We start from the raw sequence: 20,276 nt of genomic DNA on the forward strand, positions 1-20,276 counted from the left end.
TCGTTTGTAATGAAATCACAATAGTTTATTACAGTAATTACAAAACATACAAACTTACAGTTGATTGACAATGACTCTGAACTTACAATGTAACATTGTAATAAAATACTTAATTTTTAAAAAAATCACAATAAATACACATTTATTATATACCTCATAACCTATCAAGGAGGTGGAAGATATGGTGGTCTTGTTGGAGGAGGTAGATGAGTAGGAGGTGGCTGTGACATTGAAGGGGGAACTAGATGGGGGGGAGGAATGGAGAGAGGTGGGTGAACCATGGGACCATGCGGGGGCGGCGGCAGGCTGTGGTTGGGTGGAAGAACAGGAGGGGGGTGGTTTGGAGGAGGTAATGAGGGTGGAGGAATGTTCGGCGGAGGAAGGGTTGGTGGCGGTATTATTTGAGGAGGAAGTGAGGGGGGAGGTTGCGAAGGAGTAAAGAATCCTGTGGGTGGATAGGAAGCAGGGAATGATGATGGTGGAAAAGCTGGTCCCGCAGAGCTGTAACTACTATAGTTAATTGTTGACATGTCCAGCTTGTCCAATGAACTTTCATTGTCCTTGCGTTTCACTGGGGGAACTCCTGACAAAGGAAAATAGCAAGAGATTCATTTGCAAGTTAATCATAAAGAATACGTGGCACTCTGGCACTCGCAAGTGGAGCTATACCACTTTTGGGTGGTGGGTACGGATAGCAAATTTAAGATCCCATAATCCATCTTGATCTATCCAAGGCCAATTTGGGGCCACCATAAAAATAAAACCCAAGTCAAAATTTTACCCTTTTGTGATGTATAGTACAGTTTTCAGGAACACTGTGATAAGTGTGGTTGCAATAGCATGAGCCCAACAGACAATACAGGGTGTACAGTTCAAAGAGACTTTCCCACCACAATAGCTCCGCCCGCAGCAGGGAAGGAAAGTCTAACGTCAAATTGAACACCCCTCATAGTAAAGTTTTAAAAATCATACCAGTCAATTGTTTAATAGCTCTTGTGAATATAACTAATTGAATAAAATTGCGTTAATATCACAAAGTCATTAGTACTAACCAGCTGGTGAGTGGGTGTGCTGAGCTGGCGAAATAGGTTGAGGATGGTGTCTGTCTTTCCTTCCTGGAGGTACATCTTCATAAGGAGGTGAATCAGGCACTTGGTTCCCTTGAGGTTGAGAATAAAGATCTAATACTTGATGGCAAATATCTGTTGGAATTGAGAGAGTTAGTTAGCAGACAAACTGAAACAGGCATAACAAACTAAACAATATGATAATTTTATAGTAACCTCACCTTCTAATAAATCCATAGTAACATCTTCAACAAAGACATCCCACCATCGTAAATGTTTTGGAGTGCGCCCCTGCCAGTCAACTACTTCAAATTTGCTGAGTTTTCCAGCCAGATACATGAGAGCAACTGCTATGACTTCGGGTTCCCATTGTAGACACAAAGTTGTACAGAGACTAGAGAGAGAGAATAGATAGATATAATAATTTCATGAAATGAAAATACAGGATAACACAATTTGCATCCTCTCATACCTGTCATTTACAAATGTCCAAGCCATCTGGACCATTTTTTGCAGTTTAGTCTTATCACCTATCATTTAAAATTAAATCCATTAGCGACTGTTTTAAACGGCAGATCTTATACAATTTGTAGGAATGATTACCTCTTAAGCTTTTGGCATATTTTAGGAGGAAGCTGTAGGGATGTTCAACTTGAAGATCAAATTTGATTGTCTGAAGCAGAATGCGCTCCAATGTCATTACCTCCTCCTGAAAACATAATTCCGAAATTCCATAACTATTGATTCTTTGATGACTGTGGGAGAGGTTCTCACACTTTTAACAACTTTACCTTGGGATCATCACCAAACTGTCGGAACTTCTCATCAGAAAGTTTCTCACGAGCTATTTTAATGATGTCTTTACACTTTTTTGGTGTTTCCTCAACTTTTCCAGCAAGAAAGAGACAGCAGCAAGCAGTTACCTAAGATTAAATTTGATTGAGTTTGGGAATGCATTAAGAAGAAAATGCAGCATGATTCAACGCAAATACTTACATATCTAGGGAAACTTTTGAATGAATGGGCCATGTAAAATCTATGAAAGTAGACTACACCAGTGGCCATTGTGTTATATCCTAAATCCATCTTTGTTCCTGTATCAATAATAAAACGGGCTCCTTCCTTGCGGTACCTGCTTTCTGTCTCGGCACTGATTCCATCTTGCAGTGATGGTGAGTTTCGGAGCTCTTTTTTGTCAAAGTACCAACAAGGCATATTGGTAGTACCTGCAGGAAGGGAAAATAAACAGGTAGGTCAGAACATTAGTGAAGAAATAACAACCTGATATCCCCACCCCCTGAAAGGGGTGAAATATACCTGTAACAAAACAATATGCTACTTTCTCTTTTCACTCAAGACACTATCAGGCTTCATAAAAGCAGTTTCAGAAAGAAGCAGACAAGTAAAAGCAGTTAAATCCAAAAGCCATCACATTTTGTATTCATACCATTTTTCAAGTTATTTTTCAAGTCGGCGTCCGTCGACCCATCAAGGTCCATTGATGACATAGTGGACGACGACGACTGTGCGTTTGCAGGATCACTACCGCAAAAATGTGCGAGCACAACTACTCATAATCTGCCGGTTTGATGTAGGTCTAAACTTGGGCTAAAGGCTGGACTTGTACTCGTGCGTTTGCAGATAGCAACCAAATCGCCGAGAACCCTAACCTCGGTATCGGCGCGGCGCGGATGTCAACGGCATTGCTGGCCTACTAACCTTGCCACAAAACTACTCATGCTTATCATACTTACGTCCTACGTTTCTACAAGTTCACTGACATAGTTAATTGATTTTCGTGACAAAAGTATGTTACTGTTCGAATAGTTATAAGTTCCTACAAATTTCAGTGGTGCTCAGTAGATATATACTTTGAGGCACCGCCTTGCGATAACGAAACGAAAGCTGATGGTTGATTTTGAAGGATTTGGTCTGTTCCAATTAATGTCTGCATAGGTTTTGAAATTTTTAAGTTTGGTTCTGACCGTTCTGACACTTGCGCCGTGCAAACCAAGAAAATTTTGGGCTAGGCTATGTCACAAAGACATTGTGTCGTCGGTTATAAGTCTAAATGTTAAAACCACTTTCAATAGAAGGGGTGAAATAAAACTCATGACTGCCATTTGAAATATCTATTATATACACGAATACTTCAAATAAGAATAAGACATAAATATGCCAGCAGTAGTCAAGCCTTTGGGGAGGAAGGATGAGTAGAGATTATCACATTGATACAACATGAATTGAAAAGCAGATGATTATGCTTTATTACATAAAAAACACTGGAGATCAACAAAACGGAAGAGCACAAAAGCTTGTAGTTAATGTGGCAATTAAAACTGGTACTCTATTCGATCCTCTCTGATTTCATTTTACAGGGCAATATCCTTCTATACAATCTAAATTTTATGTACATTTTCAATCTTTTCTTTCTTTTTTTTTTTTTTTTACACAAGATTGCCCACTCATATCAAACAACGACAAAGTGCTCTAAAAAGTCAAGGAAAATAACAAAGAATTGATAGGGAGACTCAGAATCACCTCCTTACATATCACATTTGAAAATTTCATTCACGGCCAGTATACACATTTTACATACATACACATGATACACTGGTAAATAACATTACTAATATCTACACACAGTCATTCATACTCACAGGTACTAGCCTACTAAGGAATGAAATAATTCTGAGTCCTTGAAAAACAAATCATAAGTTCATTCAATGAACTGTATCTTCTAGAGTAAGTTTATATATATTGCATAGCTATGAACAAAATAGCTAATTTCAAATTAACAAATAGGTAAGTTATACTGATGATTTCCTAAATTTCAAAACTGGGATGGCATACTGAATTGTTAAAGCTCCTTGTCAACTACCCACAGACTGAAAAAATTGAGGCATTGAGTGGTGCGTCTCCAAACAGGTATGTTCCCCTACAACATGTGAAGTATGACCATTTTTACTATTGAGATTCAACTTTTAAATTAGTCTAATAAATGTTGAATTGTTATATTTTTAAAATAAGAATGTATGTGCATCTGAAGAAAATAGTCTACTGCTTTTTGTTGCACGTACATAGAAAGTAGGCTCGTGCTAGGAGACAGCCGACCAACTACAAATTCCTCCATTCACAAAAGGGGGCCAAAGTATGCTAATAAAAGTGTTAACACTAGAAAATAAAATACAACCCAAAACTCTTAACAATCTGATATAAAAGAGGAAGCTAGTGAAATGGAAGCAGTCAGTGAGTAACATCAACTCACATAAACAACAGCAGCACACACAACACGTGCACAATGATACTTTCCCAGTAAAAAAAAAAAAAAATCTACGCTGAGGAATACATACATCCAATTGAAGATTAGACGAGAAAGACTAGGAGAATTAACACAACAAATATAATTAAACATGGACAACATGCCCTAGTGAGGTACATAAAAATTGCTGTAAAATCAATACCATACAAATAGTTTACATTTCTGATAAAATGCAGTTGGGCCATGATTCCTTGAGAACAGGGGGGAATGCTACAGTAAGAAAATTATTGCACATCATTCAGTTGCCTATAGACAAATCCAGGTGAGAAAGCAAACTAATGGAAATTTTTCAATGATAGGTAGAGAATTAATATAGACAAATTGATCCATGCCCCAAAAGACATAATATAGGTAGGAACTGGAAATACAAGAACAGAACGGTTAACCAGACATCATTCATTCCCAAGACTTTTTGTTCTTCATTTCCTTTCGTTTGATTTTCATAGCCCTTTCTCTCTGTTTCTCTTCAAAGTTACGGATATCGCCTTCATAGTTATCGTGGGCGTCCCCGCCATGGTGCGTGTGGTGTGGAGGAGGCCCGCCAGGCCCGTGACCCGGGCCGTGACCAGGACCGTGGCCAGGTCCGTGGCCAGGTCCGTGACCAGGTCCGTGACCAGGGCCGGGGCCGTGTCCTGGTCCTGGTCCGTAGCCTGGGCCACCGCGACCTCTGAAGTGACCGCCACGTCCTCTGGGGAAGAAGCCGCCGCGGCCAGGAAATCCTCCTCTGCCTCTGCCGCGGTCCCAACCACCTCGGCCCCGTCCGCGCATCCCTGGGTGCATGCCTGGGTGAGGGTGTCCTCTAGGATGGCCAGGATGTGGGCCTGGGTGACCTGGGTGGCCTCCAGCGTGCGGGTACTCTCGCGGTTCCCAGCGGTCCCTGTCACGCTCCCTGTAGTCCCGGTAGTCGCGGCCCCGGTGGTCCCTGCCACCACGGCCCCTTTCTCTGTCTCTGTCGCGACCACGCTTGGGGCTCCTGTCATACGAGCGACTCCTGCTTCGCGATCTGCTGCGGTAGCTGCGGCTCCTGCTGCGAGACCTGCTGCGGCTCCTACTTCGGCTGCGAGACCTGCTGCGACTTCTACTCCTGCTGCGCGAGCTGCGGCTCCTGCTGCGCGAGCGCCTCTTGAAGGGCTTGTCTTTGTAGTAGCCCTCGGTGGGCGACGGCGGCCGGTCCTTCCAGCGCGCCACGGCGCCTTTCCTGCTGCTGCTTGCCTCGTCCAGGTCGCCGGGTGAAGAGTGACGACGCTTGCGGCGCGGAGGGGTGGGCGGACGCGCCAGCCTCGAGGTATGCGGCGACAGTGACCGCGAGCGGGAACGCGAGCGCGACCGCAGAGACCTCGACCTCGACCTCGACCGCACACGTGAAGACGGCGGTGGGCTTCGTGGGCTTCGTGGGCTTCGTGGGCTTCGTGGACTCCGTGGACTCCGCGGGCTGCGTGGGGTCCTCGGGCTTCTGGGGCTCCTGGGAGTTCTGGGAGTTCTGGGACTTCGTGGTGTCCGCGGACTCCTTGGAGTGCGCGAGCGTTGGCGCGACGAGTCAGAGCCGGAAGAGGCGGAGCGCGAGGAGGCCGACCGCGACGATGATGAGTCTGAAGCGGAGGGCGACGCTGATCGAGACCTAGGCGACCTGGATCGTCTTGGTGGAGGTGACAAAGATGGCGACCTGTTTCGGAACAGATGTGCTGGAGGAGAAGGGTTCCGGGCCAGGGGCGGTGACTCTCTGCGCGGGCGCGGCGGTGGCGTGTCGGGTGGCGGCGGCGGCGGGGTCGCGGGCTCAGGCGGCCTGTCCTCCGGTAGGTCGGGGGGCAGGGGAGCGGCAGAGGCGCCCGCCCCCGCTCCCGATCCCGCGCTGGGGTGGGTAGAAGGGTACCCACATAGAGGTTCCAGGTCCATCTCGTTGCAGAACGATGGGTCATCCTCCATGCCTGGTGGAGGTGGCTGCAGCAGCGAAGGCGAAGGCTTAGGTGCAGGTTTGGGTGAGGGCTTGGGTGAAGGCTTGGGTGAGGGCTGAGCGATGCTTGGCGGTGGGAGCGACATGTCGGGTAGGTGGGCGATACCCGTTCCGGGCGGGGGTGGGGGCTGAGACATGTCTGGAAGACGGGCCGGTGGAGAGTGTGTCCCGGGTGGGGGTGGGTTCATGTGCGCCGGCGACGGGACGTTAGGAGGGGGTGGGTTCATGTGCGCCGGGGAGGGCGTGGCGAAGGCTGGTGCCGGAGGGTTCATGTGAGAAGGGGTGAGCGGCAATGGCAGTGGCAGAGGGGTCACGGAGTTGATAAACTGGCCCAGAAGCGGCGGCCGAAGCATGCTCGGTGGTGGCTGTGATAGATCCGGCAGAGGCTCCGCCAGCAGCTCGGGCACGGCCGAGGGTAAGGCCTGGGGCTCAGGCCCGACTGCAGGGGGTGGTTGAGACATGTCTGGCAGAGGCTCCTGAGAGTCGTCCGAGTCCGACGGCTGGGGCGCTTCCGAAGATGACTCGCCAAGACCTGGGATGAACTCGCTGCCCGCCAATCTAGACTGGGAGAACGGAGTGGCGTCTGAAGTGTCCGCTGCGTCCGAATGCTGTGAGAGGTCATCGCTCAGAAAACTAGTCATTGCGCTCTTGGAGAACTTTCTTTCTCTCCTCGATATAGGAGGAGTAGATGGTCTAGAAGGAGGCGACGACTTGCTGCTTGTCATGGGCGTGGCAAAGAAAGAGGAGCTGCAACCGGTGGGGACGAACGATGGGCCCTCGTCAACGTCGGGAGAGTCACCTAAGCCTGCATAGTTCTGTATGATAGGGTCCACCTTCATCAATGATTTGTCAGATTTCAGTAATGATTTAGTGCTCAATAGATGAGGCGGGGGAGGAGAGCTTGGTGGAGTGAAGGATCTGGACGGGCTGTAGGGCTTTGAGTCGTCTTCCTCACTGTCTTCTTTGAGTGCTGGGGTCCGACTCTCTCTAAGGACACTCTCCAAGGATTTAATTCGTTGGGTTTCTTCATAAATTTTTCGATCTAGCTCCTAGAAATAGAAAAAATGCATAATGTAGGCAAAATGTTTCCTTATGCACTATTCACAGAATTTTCAAAAACGTACCGCTCTTTGACGTTCAGTTTCTTCATCACTCTCTCCATCTCCTGGGGAATATGGGGCATTGTCATCTTCCAGGTCACCAAGTAATGGAATATTGACTTTTGGAGAAAGACTGTTCAAAGAAATTTATTAGCATTAGATTACCAATTGATCATAGTGTATTCTATCTAGTGGGTGGACTAATCATACAGTCAGAACATCAAGGTGCCTGATTCGTCAAGTCTTTACCCCTCCACAGGTGCAGCCACTAGCAGCACAAAGGTACTAGTGAACATGAGCCCTCCCATTTCTCTTATAACTTTGCCCACTAGCTAGAATGGATTTTACTGTTAAAATGCTCACTCATTGTGATGCTTACCTTGGTGATCCAGGAGGTGTATGGCTTCGTTTGCTGGTTTGAAGTGGTGGTGTATAGCTTCTTTCCTTAGCATCAGAGGCTAAGAGAGAGGATTTAATGGAGGGTGTCACAGATACTACTTTAATAGGGTCTGAAGGTAGTTTGCTGGGATCTGAAGTATGTCGGTTTTGATCTAAAACCAGTTTTGAAACTTTGGCAGACAGAGGGGTCCCTTTTGGTGCCAATGGTGTCAAACTGGCTTCACTGGCAGTTCGCTTTCTTCTTGCCCATACAACAATGGCAAGTAAGAGATGAGGTCTGAAAAACATCAATAGAAGTATGAGTTCTATTCAGGAATACAACCTAGACCAACCACAATACAAATATTCTAACTTCCTCTTACCTATTTTCATTAAAGCCGGGACAGTCAAGAGGGGTTAATACAGCAGGAACAGGAGCATCCTTGTCCAGAGGTAGTATGTAAAAGTCTTTGACATTGGCTGATGGAGATTTTACAACTGCTAAGCGGTTGCGATTACTCAAATAACTGTAGAGTTTCATGTAAGCTTCCCTTTCATCTTCATTGCTCTCTGAGCTTAAACAGCGTAAGACAGCTAAGTCCTTTGTCTTCTTGATTTTGGCAATGTAGTCCCATGCCAGTTGGGTCGGAATACGACCCACACAAAATATAACACTAGATAACTCTTTACCAAGATCTTGGGTATCTCCAGAAACAGTTTGCAAGGCACTTGGGAATTTAGCAACATCATTCATATGAATAGAACCACGCCACACAGTTTTTGGATCATCTGCCCATGTACTTTCTTCTAGGCCTATCTCTGGAGTCTTAATTATCACTGTGGAAGTTGGTTCGTGGTCTGACACATCAACTTCCTCTTTCTTTGACTCAAAAGTAACAAACTCAGGCACATAGGGGTCATACTCTTCTGTTTTGAGATCAGTTAGTTTCTTACTACTAGTACTGCTTGTACTATGGTCTTGACTTCCTCTTTGACTTCTTTCATTATTCTTTGTTTTGGAGTCTTTCCTGCTCCTGCTGCGACTTCTCCTTCCTTCTTTCTTAGAGTCTCGATCATGACTCCTTTCGCGATCCTTACTTTTCGTTTTTTTACTATGATGTTTATGACTTCTGTGCTTATCTTTGTCCTTGTGTTTGTGATGTGAACTTCTCAAATACTCAGGGTCATCATCATCCTTACGCTGTTTCTCTTTCTCTCTTTGCCTACGCTCTAACTCACGTTCCTTCCTAGTTAATTCTCCCTGTTCCATTTTTTCTGTTTCTTCTAAAGTCGTAGATGTAACTGAATCATTAAGAGCAGAAACCAGATCGGTGACAGTTGTATTGGGATCAATTTCAGGAACATTTTCTGACGACTCTGTTTCGATTTCCTAAGATAAAGAAAAATGTTATTAGATCTCATTCGCTTTGCTGAAGTAATAACTTGTAAGTAATCATACCTGTTCTCCTTTGTGTGTCTTCATGACAACTGATTTAGCCATCTGTAATAAATCTAATTCACTCTTTCGGATCATTTCTAACTGATGTTGAGCTTGCTGCTCACGCCACTTAGCCAGTTCTTGAGAAGCCAACTCCTCAGCTGAGAATCGCACTAATTCACTAGGAGACAGTGATCCATCGGCTATTCTTCTGAAGAGGGAAGGGTTTTTGGGATCCCGTATGTTGAAGACTAGTGATCGATACTTTGCTTTATACTTCATGCCGGTATCCCTACAATAAATTGAAAAATAATAACAAAACAACCAGATATGAAGAGTTGCACTATAAAAGAGATGATTTAACAGATTATTTATTGTATCTTCGTATGAGCAATGCTCACGGAACCTATGTGCCATGACAATGTTTTGTTTATTTAAAAGACGACACTTACTTGAAAAGAGAGAACATCTCTTCTTCAATTGAGATTGCTATCTTCTGAAGAGCATCCTCACTGGGGCTAATATCTTTGCAGTCTTTCAAACGATTTGATAAAGCTTCCTAAGTTTCCAGGATAAGAGTGTTTAACAATAAAATTAATTTCAGATAAAGCACATAAGGTACATTACTCTGGGGAAATTGACAAACCTGGAGAGTTTTGCTAACTGTGTGTCGAATAGGTTCACCCTTGTCCCGGTCTCTCTCTCTATCCTTATCTTTAGGCGTATCATCTATGCTACTCTTTCGGCTTCCAGAATCTCCTGTGCTGGATTTTCTCTCTGGTTTCTTGGAGGACTGCAAGATAATTCCATTACATAAAATAATGATAAGGTAAATATGGGGAAAGAACATAATATGAATTGCATGAAAAAAGGCATACCGAAGTTGCTTTACTGGATTGGGAAGATGCCACGGAAGTTGGAGTATTTGGTGTTTTAGGAGTTTCATTTTTCTGGGAGGGTTGTCGCTGGAGCTGAGGAGTCTGGAAGAATACAAAAATCGCACATTTTTACAGCAATTAACAATAATTTTCAAAGTAGAATCACAAATGTTCTTAAGATGCAGAAAAATACCTGAGGTTTTGAAGCTGATTGACTTGAGGTGCTAGGACTAATTGTCACAGCGTCAGGGGTAAATACTAAAGTAGATTGCTTCAGTAGTTTCAAAGCACTACTTTTGCTTGCACCTTTATGCGGTGTATCAGATTTTCCAGACTGTGCTTTACCGAGAGGTCCCTGTAGACCTTGCGACTTAGGAAGCTGAAAGCTTAGTTTTGATTTGGCCTGGTAGAGAGATAGGTAAGAAAGAAATAAGATCAGAGTTGCTACACTACAACTGAAATAAAGAACAACCTGGAAGATTGTTGTACTTTGATATTTATGTACTTTTGACTAAATTTGACATATACTTTGTCTAGTCACAGGCATTATTGTCTATGGGATGGTTGTCATTCATCTAATAGTGCAAAAATGAAAATGATTCAAGTTTTCACAAGTTAAATAAAGGGTAAATAATTAAAATGATCTCGTGCAAGAATTTATTGAATAGAATAATTGTTAAAAATTAGATGAAAATTTCTAAACTTAAGTTATGTATCACAAATTAGCCACTTACTAGTTTGGAAGGAATTTCTGCATTGACTGCAGCAACCTTGCTTTGCTCAAGATTATGCTGCTCCTCCAAGGCTGCTTGCTGAGCCCGGAGTGCAGAAGCACTCGTAGCACGCTTACTTATTTTTACCCTCTCTTTATCCTTTTCCTTGCTTGAACTGTGTGAACGATGCGGGGTGACTGATGGAGTTGTGGCAGCCGAATTTGCAGGCGTTGAAGGAGTACCCCCAGAGGACATGTTTGATGACTTGGAATTTGGCTTGGGCAAGGGAGTAACAACTTCAAAAGTAGGGTTCATTACAAGCCATTTGGCCAAATCAGCAGCAAGTGGGCCATTTGAACTTGCAAATATTCTTCCAGTCTTCTTCTCAATGACAGTTATGTGAAGATCAGCTTTAGCTTGTTCACCAGGTTTTGTCAATGTTTTGAGTGTTTCCTCTGCATAAAGATTTATGCAGGTATCACTGCAATACAGCTGGCCAGTTTTAGAAGCAGCTTTGCGACATCTGATACAGACAATTTGACCAGGCTGGAGACATTTCTCAGCTAATTCTTTAGGTATTTTAGTTTGCTTAAGGGAAGGCTGTTTCAGTCCACCTTCCTTAAGGTTTTTAGAGGATTCTTTGGTAGCTTTGGACGTTTCTTTAGACAAAGCAGGCTTCTGATGCAGTGAAGATTCTTTAGAAGACTTGGAACTTTCCTTCATCAATGCTGATTTCAGAGGAGACTTGCTTCCTATTTTACCTTGTGAATCTTTGGAAGTTTTAATTGATTTGCTGGGGGAACTCGGTTCTCTTGAGTCGATGTGTTCACTTGATTTAGTTGAGGGTAGTAGAGCCTTGATAGAAAGTTGTTTTATTTTGTTCCCGGACACAGTTCTGGAAGGTGTTGCAGAATCCGACCCAGAGCTTTTCCTCACAGATCTAGCACCAGGAGGAGATAATGGTTTTTTATCATCCATCGGCTCTCCTCTACATTTTGGGCACGTCCATTCAGGTAAGCGAGATCCTGAAAAAAAAATAAAAAAAATAATGAATAATTGTGATAGAAATGTACATTTCATTTCAATTTACAAAGATTCCAAACATTTAGTTAAACAATTATAAGTTCACATTTGCTTAACATACCCATCGCTTTCGTAATTCCCACGCAGTGTCCATGAAACCATTCCTCACATTCGTCGCAACAGATCATGAACCTGTAAGGCAGAAAATACACAAGAAAATACAGTGATGCATTTAATAAAGTGTACATAATGATTGTAAACAACTTGGGCAACAGAATATTTTACCTGTTGTTATGAGGCTTCTGGCAAATGCACCACAATCTATCAGGGTCGTCTTCAGAGTTCCAGCTCTCATCATCACTTCTCAGGGCAGCACTGTCACCATCAACTTCTCCTTCTTCCTCAGATACCTCAGATGCCACATCATCCTCCAGAAGGGCTTTAATAGATGAAGACCGTCTCCTACAAGTTATGAATGGAATATTACATTTAAGAACGTCAACAACACGGACTTAACTTTGAATTCAAACACAAATATAACAACTCTGACCTTTTTTTCTCAGAAGATTTATCACTAGAATCATTGGCTGACATTTCTCCTGACTTTCGCCGTGGGCTTTTAGATGACTTATCAGTGGATTTCCTTCTTTTACTATTACTACCGCTTTCTGCTTTTTCTACTGAGCTGCGTCTCCTTGGTGTCTCCGCCTTAGTCACAGCTGAGTCTGCTGGCTGCTCTTCCATAGGAGTATGGCGCAGATCTTCCTTCATATCCTCATCTTTGGTTTCAACACTGGCAGTAGTAGTGACATTAGCCGTCTGCAAAGAAAATACATCACAATAAATATTGCATCAGAAATTGAAAGAGAACTGAAAGTTAAATTCCCAAAGCAAAAAAAATCTAACCATGAGACTGGCTTCCGTAACTAATGGGGCTTCAGGTACGGGAATTTGTTCTGTGGTTATTGCAGAAGCTGGTTGTTGATCCAATGGCTCATCCTAGAAAGGGAAATAAAGAAAATTTTACACAGGCACAAGGGCTTTAAAATAAAGATTACATTATTTTTATTATTAAAACAAAACAAAAACAAAAACAAAAAGAAATGAAATGTAAGATTGGAAGAAGTTTACAAGGTGGAAGGCATCTGCTGAAAATTTACAAGTGAAGTTAACAATGCTGTAAGACAGCAATCCAGTCTTAAAAGTACTGGGGAAAGCGACAGAGATATAAGAATAGAAATTATTTGATACCCACATGCCATAAATTAAGTAGGAGCTAACATAAGATTCCAAAGTACTGACCCCTACACAGTGCTTCAAGTATATTGAATTAAGAAAAAAATCAAGAGTTTGAGAGTTTTATCTGAAGAAAGAGACAGTGTTGTATCACTCATAAATTCTATAAAACTAATAGTTTAAAAAAAAAAGTAAATCCAAACTTATTTTTGTTTAGGGTTAGTTCATGATAAAGCTTCCTCCCATGATATCGCTATCAAGCCAATTGGAATTTTGAAGCTAAGAATGGACTGAGATGATTTGTGAGATTTGTGATCAGAGATCAGAACAAAGAAATTCTAATGGAAGAGAGATATGAAATAGATACTACGTACATAATCCTCTCCCTCAGATAGGTACAAAAATGTAATGTCCCATTTGCAAACATGCTGTAAAATATAATGTGCTTTGAAACTTAGTGCCTCAGAAAGGAGTAGAAACTGAGTTTCCAAGGAATTGAACAAATGATTAAGTTGTGTCCCATTAACATAACTATCTGGTACTCAGTAAGAAATGTCAGAACACATGAAAAGAAAAGAAAGATAGATAGCGGAAAAAAATAAGATAGAAAAAAAAAAAGACCACAGCTATACCCATTGGTTGATCATCTACATTAAATTAAACATTAACTAAATTATGCAACAAACACTTCAAGCAGGTCAATCTACAAAGGGAAGTTCACCTGTAAAATGTGTCCAGTTTCCATGGCGTTCTCGGTTTCACCCAGCATCAACTGGACACACACACACACACACACTCATTTTTTTTTTCATGAAAAATATTCAACTGTATTTCCTTATCAGTAGTCTTTTAGTTAAACTTAGTTTAAAACTGTACCAAATTAACTCAACAATATTTTATGATGAAAATGGTATCAAGTGGATTAGATTATCAAACAGGAAGCAAACCGGGTAGAACATAAAGGGTGCTGTTTGCTGTTTGGTCAAGCAATAAGGCTTAACCACAAGCGCAACCTACTGCCAGGGAAAGCAGGGAGCTTTTGTTCTACCCGCTCTTCTTCAGTGCCCGCAAAATAGGGCATGCAAATTCAAAATTTTGATGGAGATTTTGGTTTCTTTATCTTGTAAACCGATAGTATATAAAAATGTATACAGAGGATCACCTTAATTTGAAATTAATTTTTAAATTTAAGCTATTCTATCCTTTTGATAATTTTTTGTCTATGCTGGCTGCCAAACAAGAAATAGACACCAAAGTTTGCAAAAATGTTGAGTTTGCATGTCCTGCAGCTATGCTGTAGTAAACCATATGCAAAGACTTCAGTAGCATGGAAAGGTGTGAACTAAGTTACTTGCATTAAGAAGATTGAAATCAAATTTTGAATAAAGACATTTAAACTGTTCTCAACATTCCATTCTTAAAACTTAACTTCGTCCCCTCCCCCTTAGTTTCAAAACAAAAATCAAATATTTCAAACAAACCATGGCGAAGTTTTGATCACTAACCTCCAGGGCTGGTATGCTGCTTTCTAAATCCTCTAAAAGCAGTGCATCTGCTAGAAGCTCTTCCTCTGACTTTGATACTTGATTCTGGATGGTATCAAGAATTGTCTGGTCATCCAGGGTTGATTCAATTCCTGTGTAATTAATTATTGGATTAGATAACAATAACAAGTTCACTTAAAAGTTGCTCCTTTTCAAAGTGTAAGATTACCCAATAAATCCATTTTTCCCGATTGAGGTTGTTGTGATTCTCCACTGGTAACACTTGGGTCTGCCACAATACCCACATCACTTGTTCTTGCTTGAGGCTCTGAGGGACTTGCTTGAGGAAGAGAGGCTGGGCTTGATGGAGCTTTCACTACTCTCTTAATAATATCAGGAGCTGAAAACAGTAAATCAGCCCCAAATCCTTCAGAAAGGTGGGCAGGTGGTTTGCGATTCTCTCTCCTCGGATACTTCTTGGAGGATGCAGAACCAATGCCAACTGGAGACGACACTCCAACAGTTGTCAAGGAGGGTGTAGCAACAGCAGGTGCATCAATTGATGCAGGGGAATGTGTTGACGTAGAAGGTTGAGGCGATTCTTGGGAGGAAGTGGTTGACGGCGGCACAGCTGTAAGTTTTTTAATTGGTCGTTTCATCATACTATCATCTATTCCAGATTCAGGCGATGGTGAAACTGCAGCTGTATGAATTTTTTTGCTGTAAGTTCTCGGTGACTTTACTGGACTGAATGAAGTTTCCTCAGGTTTGTTTTTCATTAGTTTTATCTTAAGTTTCTTAATATGTGTTGGTGAATCTAATGGTGAGGTAGCCTAAAAATAAGTAAAAATAAATAAAATTTGCCAGAATTTTTCTTAACATCTAAAAATGCAGCAAAGCCAATTTACCTCCTCTTTTTCTGGAGATATCATAGCACTCAAGGCATCTTCCATGGCCTGATCCAATGGTTCCGGGTTGATTCTTAAACCACCTCGTCCACCCCGTGATAACAGACCTCTACCTCTGCCACCCCGTGCTCTTAAGCCACCGCGGCCCCTGATTCCACCTCGAGACTGTAATAACAAAAACATCTGTAACAAATTTTCACCAATCAAAATCACATGCGAGACAAAAATTGATGCCTTACTCTTGCAGCAACATATGTGATCCCCCCGCGTTTCACAATAGGTGACGGAATATTTTCAATAGCTGATGGGTAGGATGATAAAGATGCTGAGTCATTCTGAACCACCATGACTTTCTGCTGTGGAGGCTGGTGAACAACTTGTCCATCCTGACTGATGTGGAGGACATGCTGCTGCTGCTGTTGCTGTTGCTGCTGCTGAATCTGACCATTTTCAAATCCAGAAACTGTAATAATAAAACAAACACATTAACTCAATTTTAATTCATTTGACTGCACACATGGTTTCCCACAACATACAGTGCAAATAGAAAGTGAGGATCAGCTCTTTTTACAGCTGTTAATACTGTGAAGCAGATTAGTTAACACTGTTGCTGTTTGCTGCTGTTTGATATCACACAAGGGTTTTAAGCTATAATAGAACAGAGTAGACAAGAAGAATAGGTAGAAGCTGAGGGCTAGGAGACAAATTTCCCAGCTTTGCTGACCTGTTGGGGGATGTGCATTTAGCGGTGTCAACCGAGTCAGGACCACTCCACTTCCAGGAACACCAGTTGCAGATTGCACCAAAACTGTTACCAAAATGATTAGTTTAGATTCAATTGAATCACGGCAAAATTAGTCCTCAGGCACTAACATGTACCAAAAACAGGACCACAATATCTAAGAGTCGTCACCATATTAACTACATCATGAACAGGACTATAATGAGGTCACACCCCTTGGTCAAGAAGAACTTCTGATTTAACTACGCTAGGCAGTTCTTTGCTGATTATAATAGAAGAAAATTAGAATGAAATGATAGGTTACCTTTCACTTGCCCCTTGTTTTGGGGTAGACTTGACTGTGGAGAGCTCAACTTCAGGCTGTTTGAAGAACTCACAATATGCTGTTGACAGAAAGATAACATGACGTTACACATAGTATTCTTGAAATTTCATTTTATAATAGAAACTTAAAGAACACAAAATTTTGTTATCATAGAAAATAAATAATAACTTTTTGAAAAAAGAAAACTGATTAATAATACATCAGTTAATGAAAAAAAAAATAATACAGGACAGAAAAAATGAAGGTTTTAATAAAATTCAGAAATCTTACTGAAATGTGTACTTTTCTTAAATCAAGTGCGACACCAGTAAATAAACCAGGAAATAATTACAGGCATGTGGGGAAAGTAAACTTTTTGAAGAGTATAGATAACTAACAAAATATTCATACATAGCCAACATTAAATGGATAAGGCCTTAACTCCTCTCCTGCCACATGCAATATTAGATTGAGGCTCGGGAAGAAATAACATTTAGTCCAGTACCAGCTCTTTTAAGTAACCACATTGAGTAAAATCAAACAGGCATAAGAAAATCATGGCAAAAACAAAAAACAAAAAAAAAAACAAAACTGAGTACTATGGTTTTTGATAAAAGAAAAAAAAAAGGAGTCAAACAAAACAATTCAGCAAATTGACAAATATTGCTTGAAATAGTGGTCTGTTAAATACCAATTTCCCAATAAAGAAGAAAAACATAAACTGTTAAATATGACTAAAAACAGGGGAAAAGGCCAATAAATGAGTTTGTGCTTTTCAGAGATGCAAGGATAGGTAAGGAATCAAGTTTAGGGTCCAAACACCATGAAGAGCAGGGAAAATTTGCAAGATTACTGATACCATCACTGAGTAAGTGCAAGATAAGTTGTAGAAGAAATATTTCAACAAACAAGCCTGATAAAAATAAACGATGATTAGTTTAAAAAATATACACATACAAAAATTTATTGAAAGTAAAAATATTACTGGGAGCTAAGCAGACGTAAAATTTAACTGTAGTGCACTGGAAAGCATGTGTAGATATTATTTGGCTATTAGTTCTGTTATATTAAGCCAAAACAGACAGACTAAAGCTGACGAATAGCATGGAGATATCTACCTTTCAATAGAATGATTAAACCTACTAACTACACACACAGTTAAGAACAAACAAGTGCAAAAAGGAGTTGAATTGTTCTACATTCATTGCAAAATCTAATAAAAATCCACAAAGCTGTGCTTGAAGTAGCACAACATTCCAAATTACATCAAAATGAAAAAAATACAGGAAGATTAAGACAGAAAAATCGACTGTAGTGATAACAATGAATTGTTGGGGATGTTGGGATGTGAGTACAACCTGAAAGTTAAATGGTGAATGAGCAAATAGTCACACACTTCATCATAGGGATAAGGTCTAATGAAAAGCTAGCTCAATAACAAAAGCACAAACATACTAAAACTAAATTAAGATGTGGGAATTAGGCGAGCGAGTTGAGTATGAAAGGGGGAGCTTCATTGATCTTAGAGCACGGTTGTCAGAAATAACTTTGTTTATGTTTTTCTCCTCAGCATTGTTTCTATTAATTTCACATGTCAGAAAAAAAAAAGTGGGTTCAACCCCCCTCCCTATGTAAAATATGATCTACTCTTTCAATAGCTGATGTTGAATATATCTGCTTCTCTGCCAAGGGAATAGTGATGCACTTAAAATTTACATTAGTGTGGGTTGTATCAACAAGCTTCACAGTGAGCTTTGCCAACACCTTCAGATCACAGTGAGTGAGAATTTTCACAACTGACACAGAGGCAGGAGTACTTGGAGGAGGCTTTAATAAATTGAATGTTGACATGTGCTTTCCCGACACCGTGACATTCTTCCCCCCCCTGCTCATTTCCCTTCTCGCTACCTGCTTCAGCACCAGTGGTTTTACCAGCGGAACCAGAGTCGCCGATGCCGGGCTATTGGGTGGAGGTTTCAAAACGAGATGCTGCAAAGTTGTTGCACTTGTCTCCAATGAATCATTGGAAACAACAACACTGCGTCTGCCACTAAGATCCTGCTTTTTGCCACCGCGCAAGGTGCGGAACTGAAACAAAATTATAATAAAAGTGATTCTTGTAGGGGCTTGAACTGACTGTCTAGTTTCAAAAGAGTGAAGACCTACCTTGAGCTTCCCTCGTGTAGCTCCATCTTGACGAAACACAGGACAGTTTTCCAAACCATCTGGCTCTTCCAATTGAGCCTGAAGGTCAGCCTTCAAATCTCCCACAGATAATTGAAGGATCTGCCGGTTACTTAACTTGTTTGTGTAACAATGATCTATGTGAATGGCATCCGAAGCAGGATCTACTATATTTAAAGAACTGATATCAATATCATCTTCTTCATCATCACCTGAAAATAAAACTTTGTCATATTATCACATTTTGATGAAAAATAAAAACATTCACTCAAAATAAAACAAGTACCATTTGTTAAACAATCAATAAGATCTTGGGAGGTGGCAGCAGATGGCGAGTAGAATCCCTCCACGGTCAAATTCACCTGACTAACATCTCCAATATCTGAGTCAATCCCAGAGTCTCTTGGTATTGGCTTCCCAACCCTGACAACACTAACTGTAGCATCTTGTTTGTTCTCTGAGGGAAGAAAAAGGGTTGTGAATAAATTAAATGGAAAAACAGGAACAAACAGGTCAATGGAATCAAACTTAGGTGTTGAAAATTTTAGGGTGAGAAAACGTAATAGATGCATTGTGTCTTTGATACGACAGAACTTACCAAGCACGGATTTAAGCACTTGTGGATCAACAGTAACAGTTCCATCACTATTTATCAGAACAATTAGAGCATTGTCAGGGTTTTTGTCCTCCACACTATCTAAAACAAGTGTGCTTGCCATGTTGCTCTGATACCTAACATTTCAAGCAAAAGAAACAAAACAAAGATGAAAAAATGACCAGCAGGATAAGTTGACAAAGTTGACAAAGTAATTTAAGACTCTAAAACAGTATTCATAAGAGGAATAGAAACAAATTGAAACAAAGTTTAAAAACAATATTCTCAGAAGTAAATATAGAAAATTGAAGGGTTATGTATAATTACTGCACAAAATTTTGAAGGGTGATAAGACACTATTCAAAATTGTGGCGTGATTTTCAGGTGCACACGAAAGAGGTAACACAAAAGTGCCCTACCATCAACATGAAAAGATGTGTACACAAACAAGAATGCATCAACTACTGTACAAAACCCGGGGAGTGCGAAGAGGGGTTCATTACCTTCTGTCGATATCTGAATGAATAAAATCTAATTATTCAAAATTTCGAAAGAGATTGAAAGAGAAGTACTCTGCAGAGAGTGGCAGAGAGAGAGCCGAGATGCAGGCACAGTTAAGCAAAACACAAATAAGTATGCATGGTGGAGCCATCTTGGTTACCAGCGAGCCTGTCGGGTCCCTAGCACCCTGATAACGACGGAGAACACACTTACTGAGCTACAATTAATAGTTAAAAAGTTCCGGAGACATATTAGCGGCTTTTAAATGTTACGTAGAAGGCAAAGTTTTGCTTTGATGAGGTACAATTCTTTAAAAACTGCGCAACATCAACATTCTTTGAGCCATCACTGTTTTGCTGAGCAAAGGCGTGTTCCACAACACGTCGCAATACAGACGCACCGCAAAGCATGGCAGCAGCATGGCACTGGCACTCTAGTGATTACCTGTGTCT

The 20,276-nt window shown here is 41.4% G+C and overlaps 2 protein-coding genes across 8 annotated transcripts; both read right to left on the reverse strand.

Annotated features, from left to right (window-relative positions):
- On the reverse strand, positions 1-2,985 carry LOC113217824 (cyclin-K). Of its 2 annotated transcripts, none has more exons than XM_026437902.2 (8): positions 2,822-2,985; positions 2,064-2,293; positions 1,859-1,990; positions 1,671-1,776; positions 1,540-1,597; positions 1,289-1,461; positions 1,053-1,202; positions 1-583 (listed from the first exon to the last, which is right to left on the reverse strand). In XM_026437902.2, exons 2-8 carry the CDS (start codon positions 2,280-2,282, stop codon positions 165-167), a joined length of 1,257 nt encoding a protein of 418 aa, XP_026293687.1. In that variant the 5' UTR covers positions 2,283-2,293; positions 2,822-2,985; the 3' UTR covers positions 1-164. The 2 variants fall into 2 exon arrangements, with proteins under 2 accessions (XP_026293687.1, XP_026293679.1); XM_026437894.2 differs by having other exon boundaries at positions 2,515-2,973.
- Positions 2,986-3,184: 199 nt separating this feature from the next.
- Positions 3,185-20,220, reverse strand: LOC113217785 (death-inducer obliterator 1). 6 transcript variants are annotated; one of them, XM_052277423.1, is made up of 26 exons: positions 20,038-20,220; positions 19,327-19,460; positions 19,015-19,185; positions 18,711-18,940; positions 18,477-18,632; positions 16,545-16,623; positions 16,223-16,306; positions 15,738-15,961; positions 15,499-15,663; positions 14,820-15,423; positions 14,612-14,742; positions 13,828-13,878; positions 12,777-12,869; positions 12,421-12,689; positions 12,156-12,332; positions 11,992-12,062; positions 10,869-11,872; positions 10,328-10,537; positions 10,135-10,236; positions 9,903-10,049; positions 9,709-9,815; positions 9,278-9,548; positions 8,202-9,208; positions 7,820-8,116; positions 7,465-7,573; positions 3,185-7,389 (listed from the first exon to the last, which is right to left on the reverse strand). In XM_052277423.1, the coding sequence occupies exons 2-26, from the start codon at positions 19,445-19,447 to the stop codon at positions 4,786-4,788; spliced, it is 8,484 nt and encodes a 2,827-aa protein (XP_052133383.1). In that variant the 5' UTR covers positions 19,448-19,460; positions 20,038-20,220; the 3' UTR covers positions 3,185-4,785. The 6 variants fall into 6 exon arrangements, with proteins under 6 accessions (XP_052133383.1, XP_052133381.1, XP_052133382.1 ...); XM_052277421.1 differs by having other exon boundaries at positions 18,453-18,632; XM_052277422.1 differs by lacking the exon at positions 20,038-20,220 and adding an exon at positions 19,743-19,761 and having other exon boundaries at positions 18,453-18,632.
- Between the last annotated feature and the right edge of the window lie 56 nt (positions 20,221-20,276).

The sequence above is a fragment of the Frankliniella occidentalis genome, unplaced genomic scaffold, assembly GCF_000697945.3.
Source record: "Frankliniella occidentalis isolate FOCC.00 unplaced genomic scaffold, Focc_3.1 Scaffold10, whole genome shotgun sequence".
Lineage (NCBI taxonomy): Eukaryota > Metazoa > Arthropoda > Insecta > Thysanoptera > Thripidae > Frankliniella > Frankliniella occidentalis.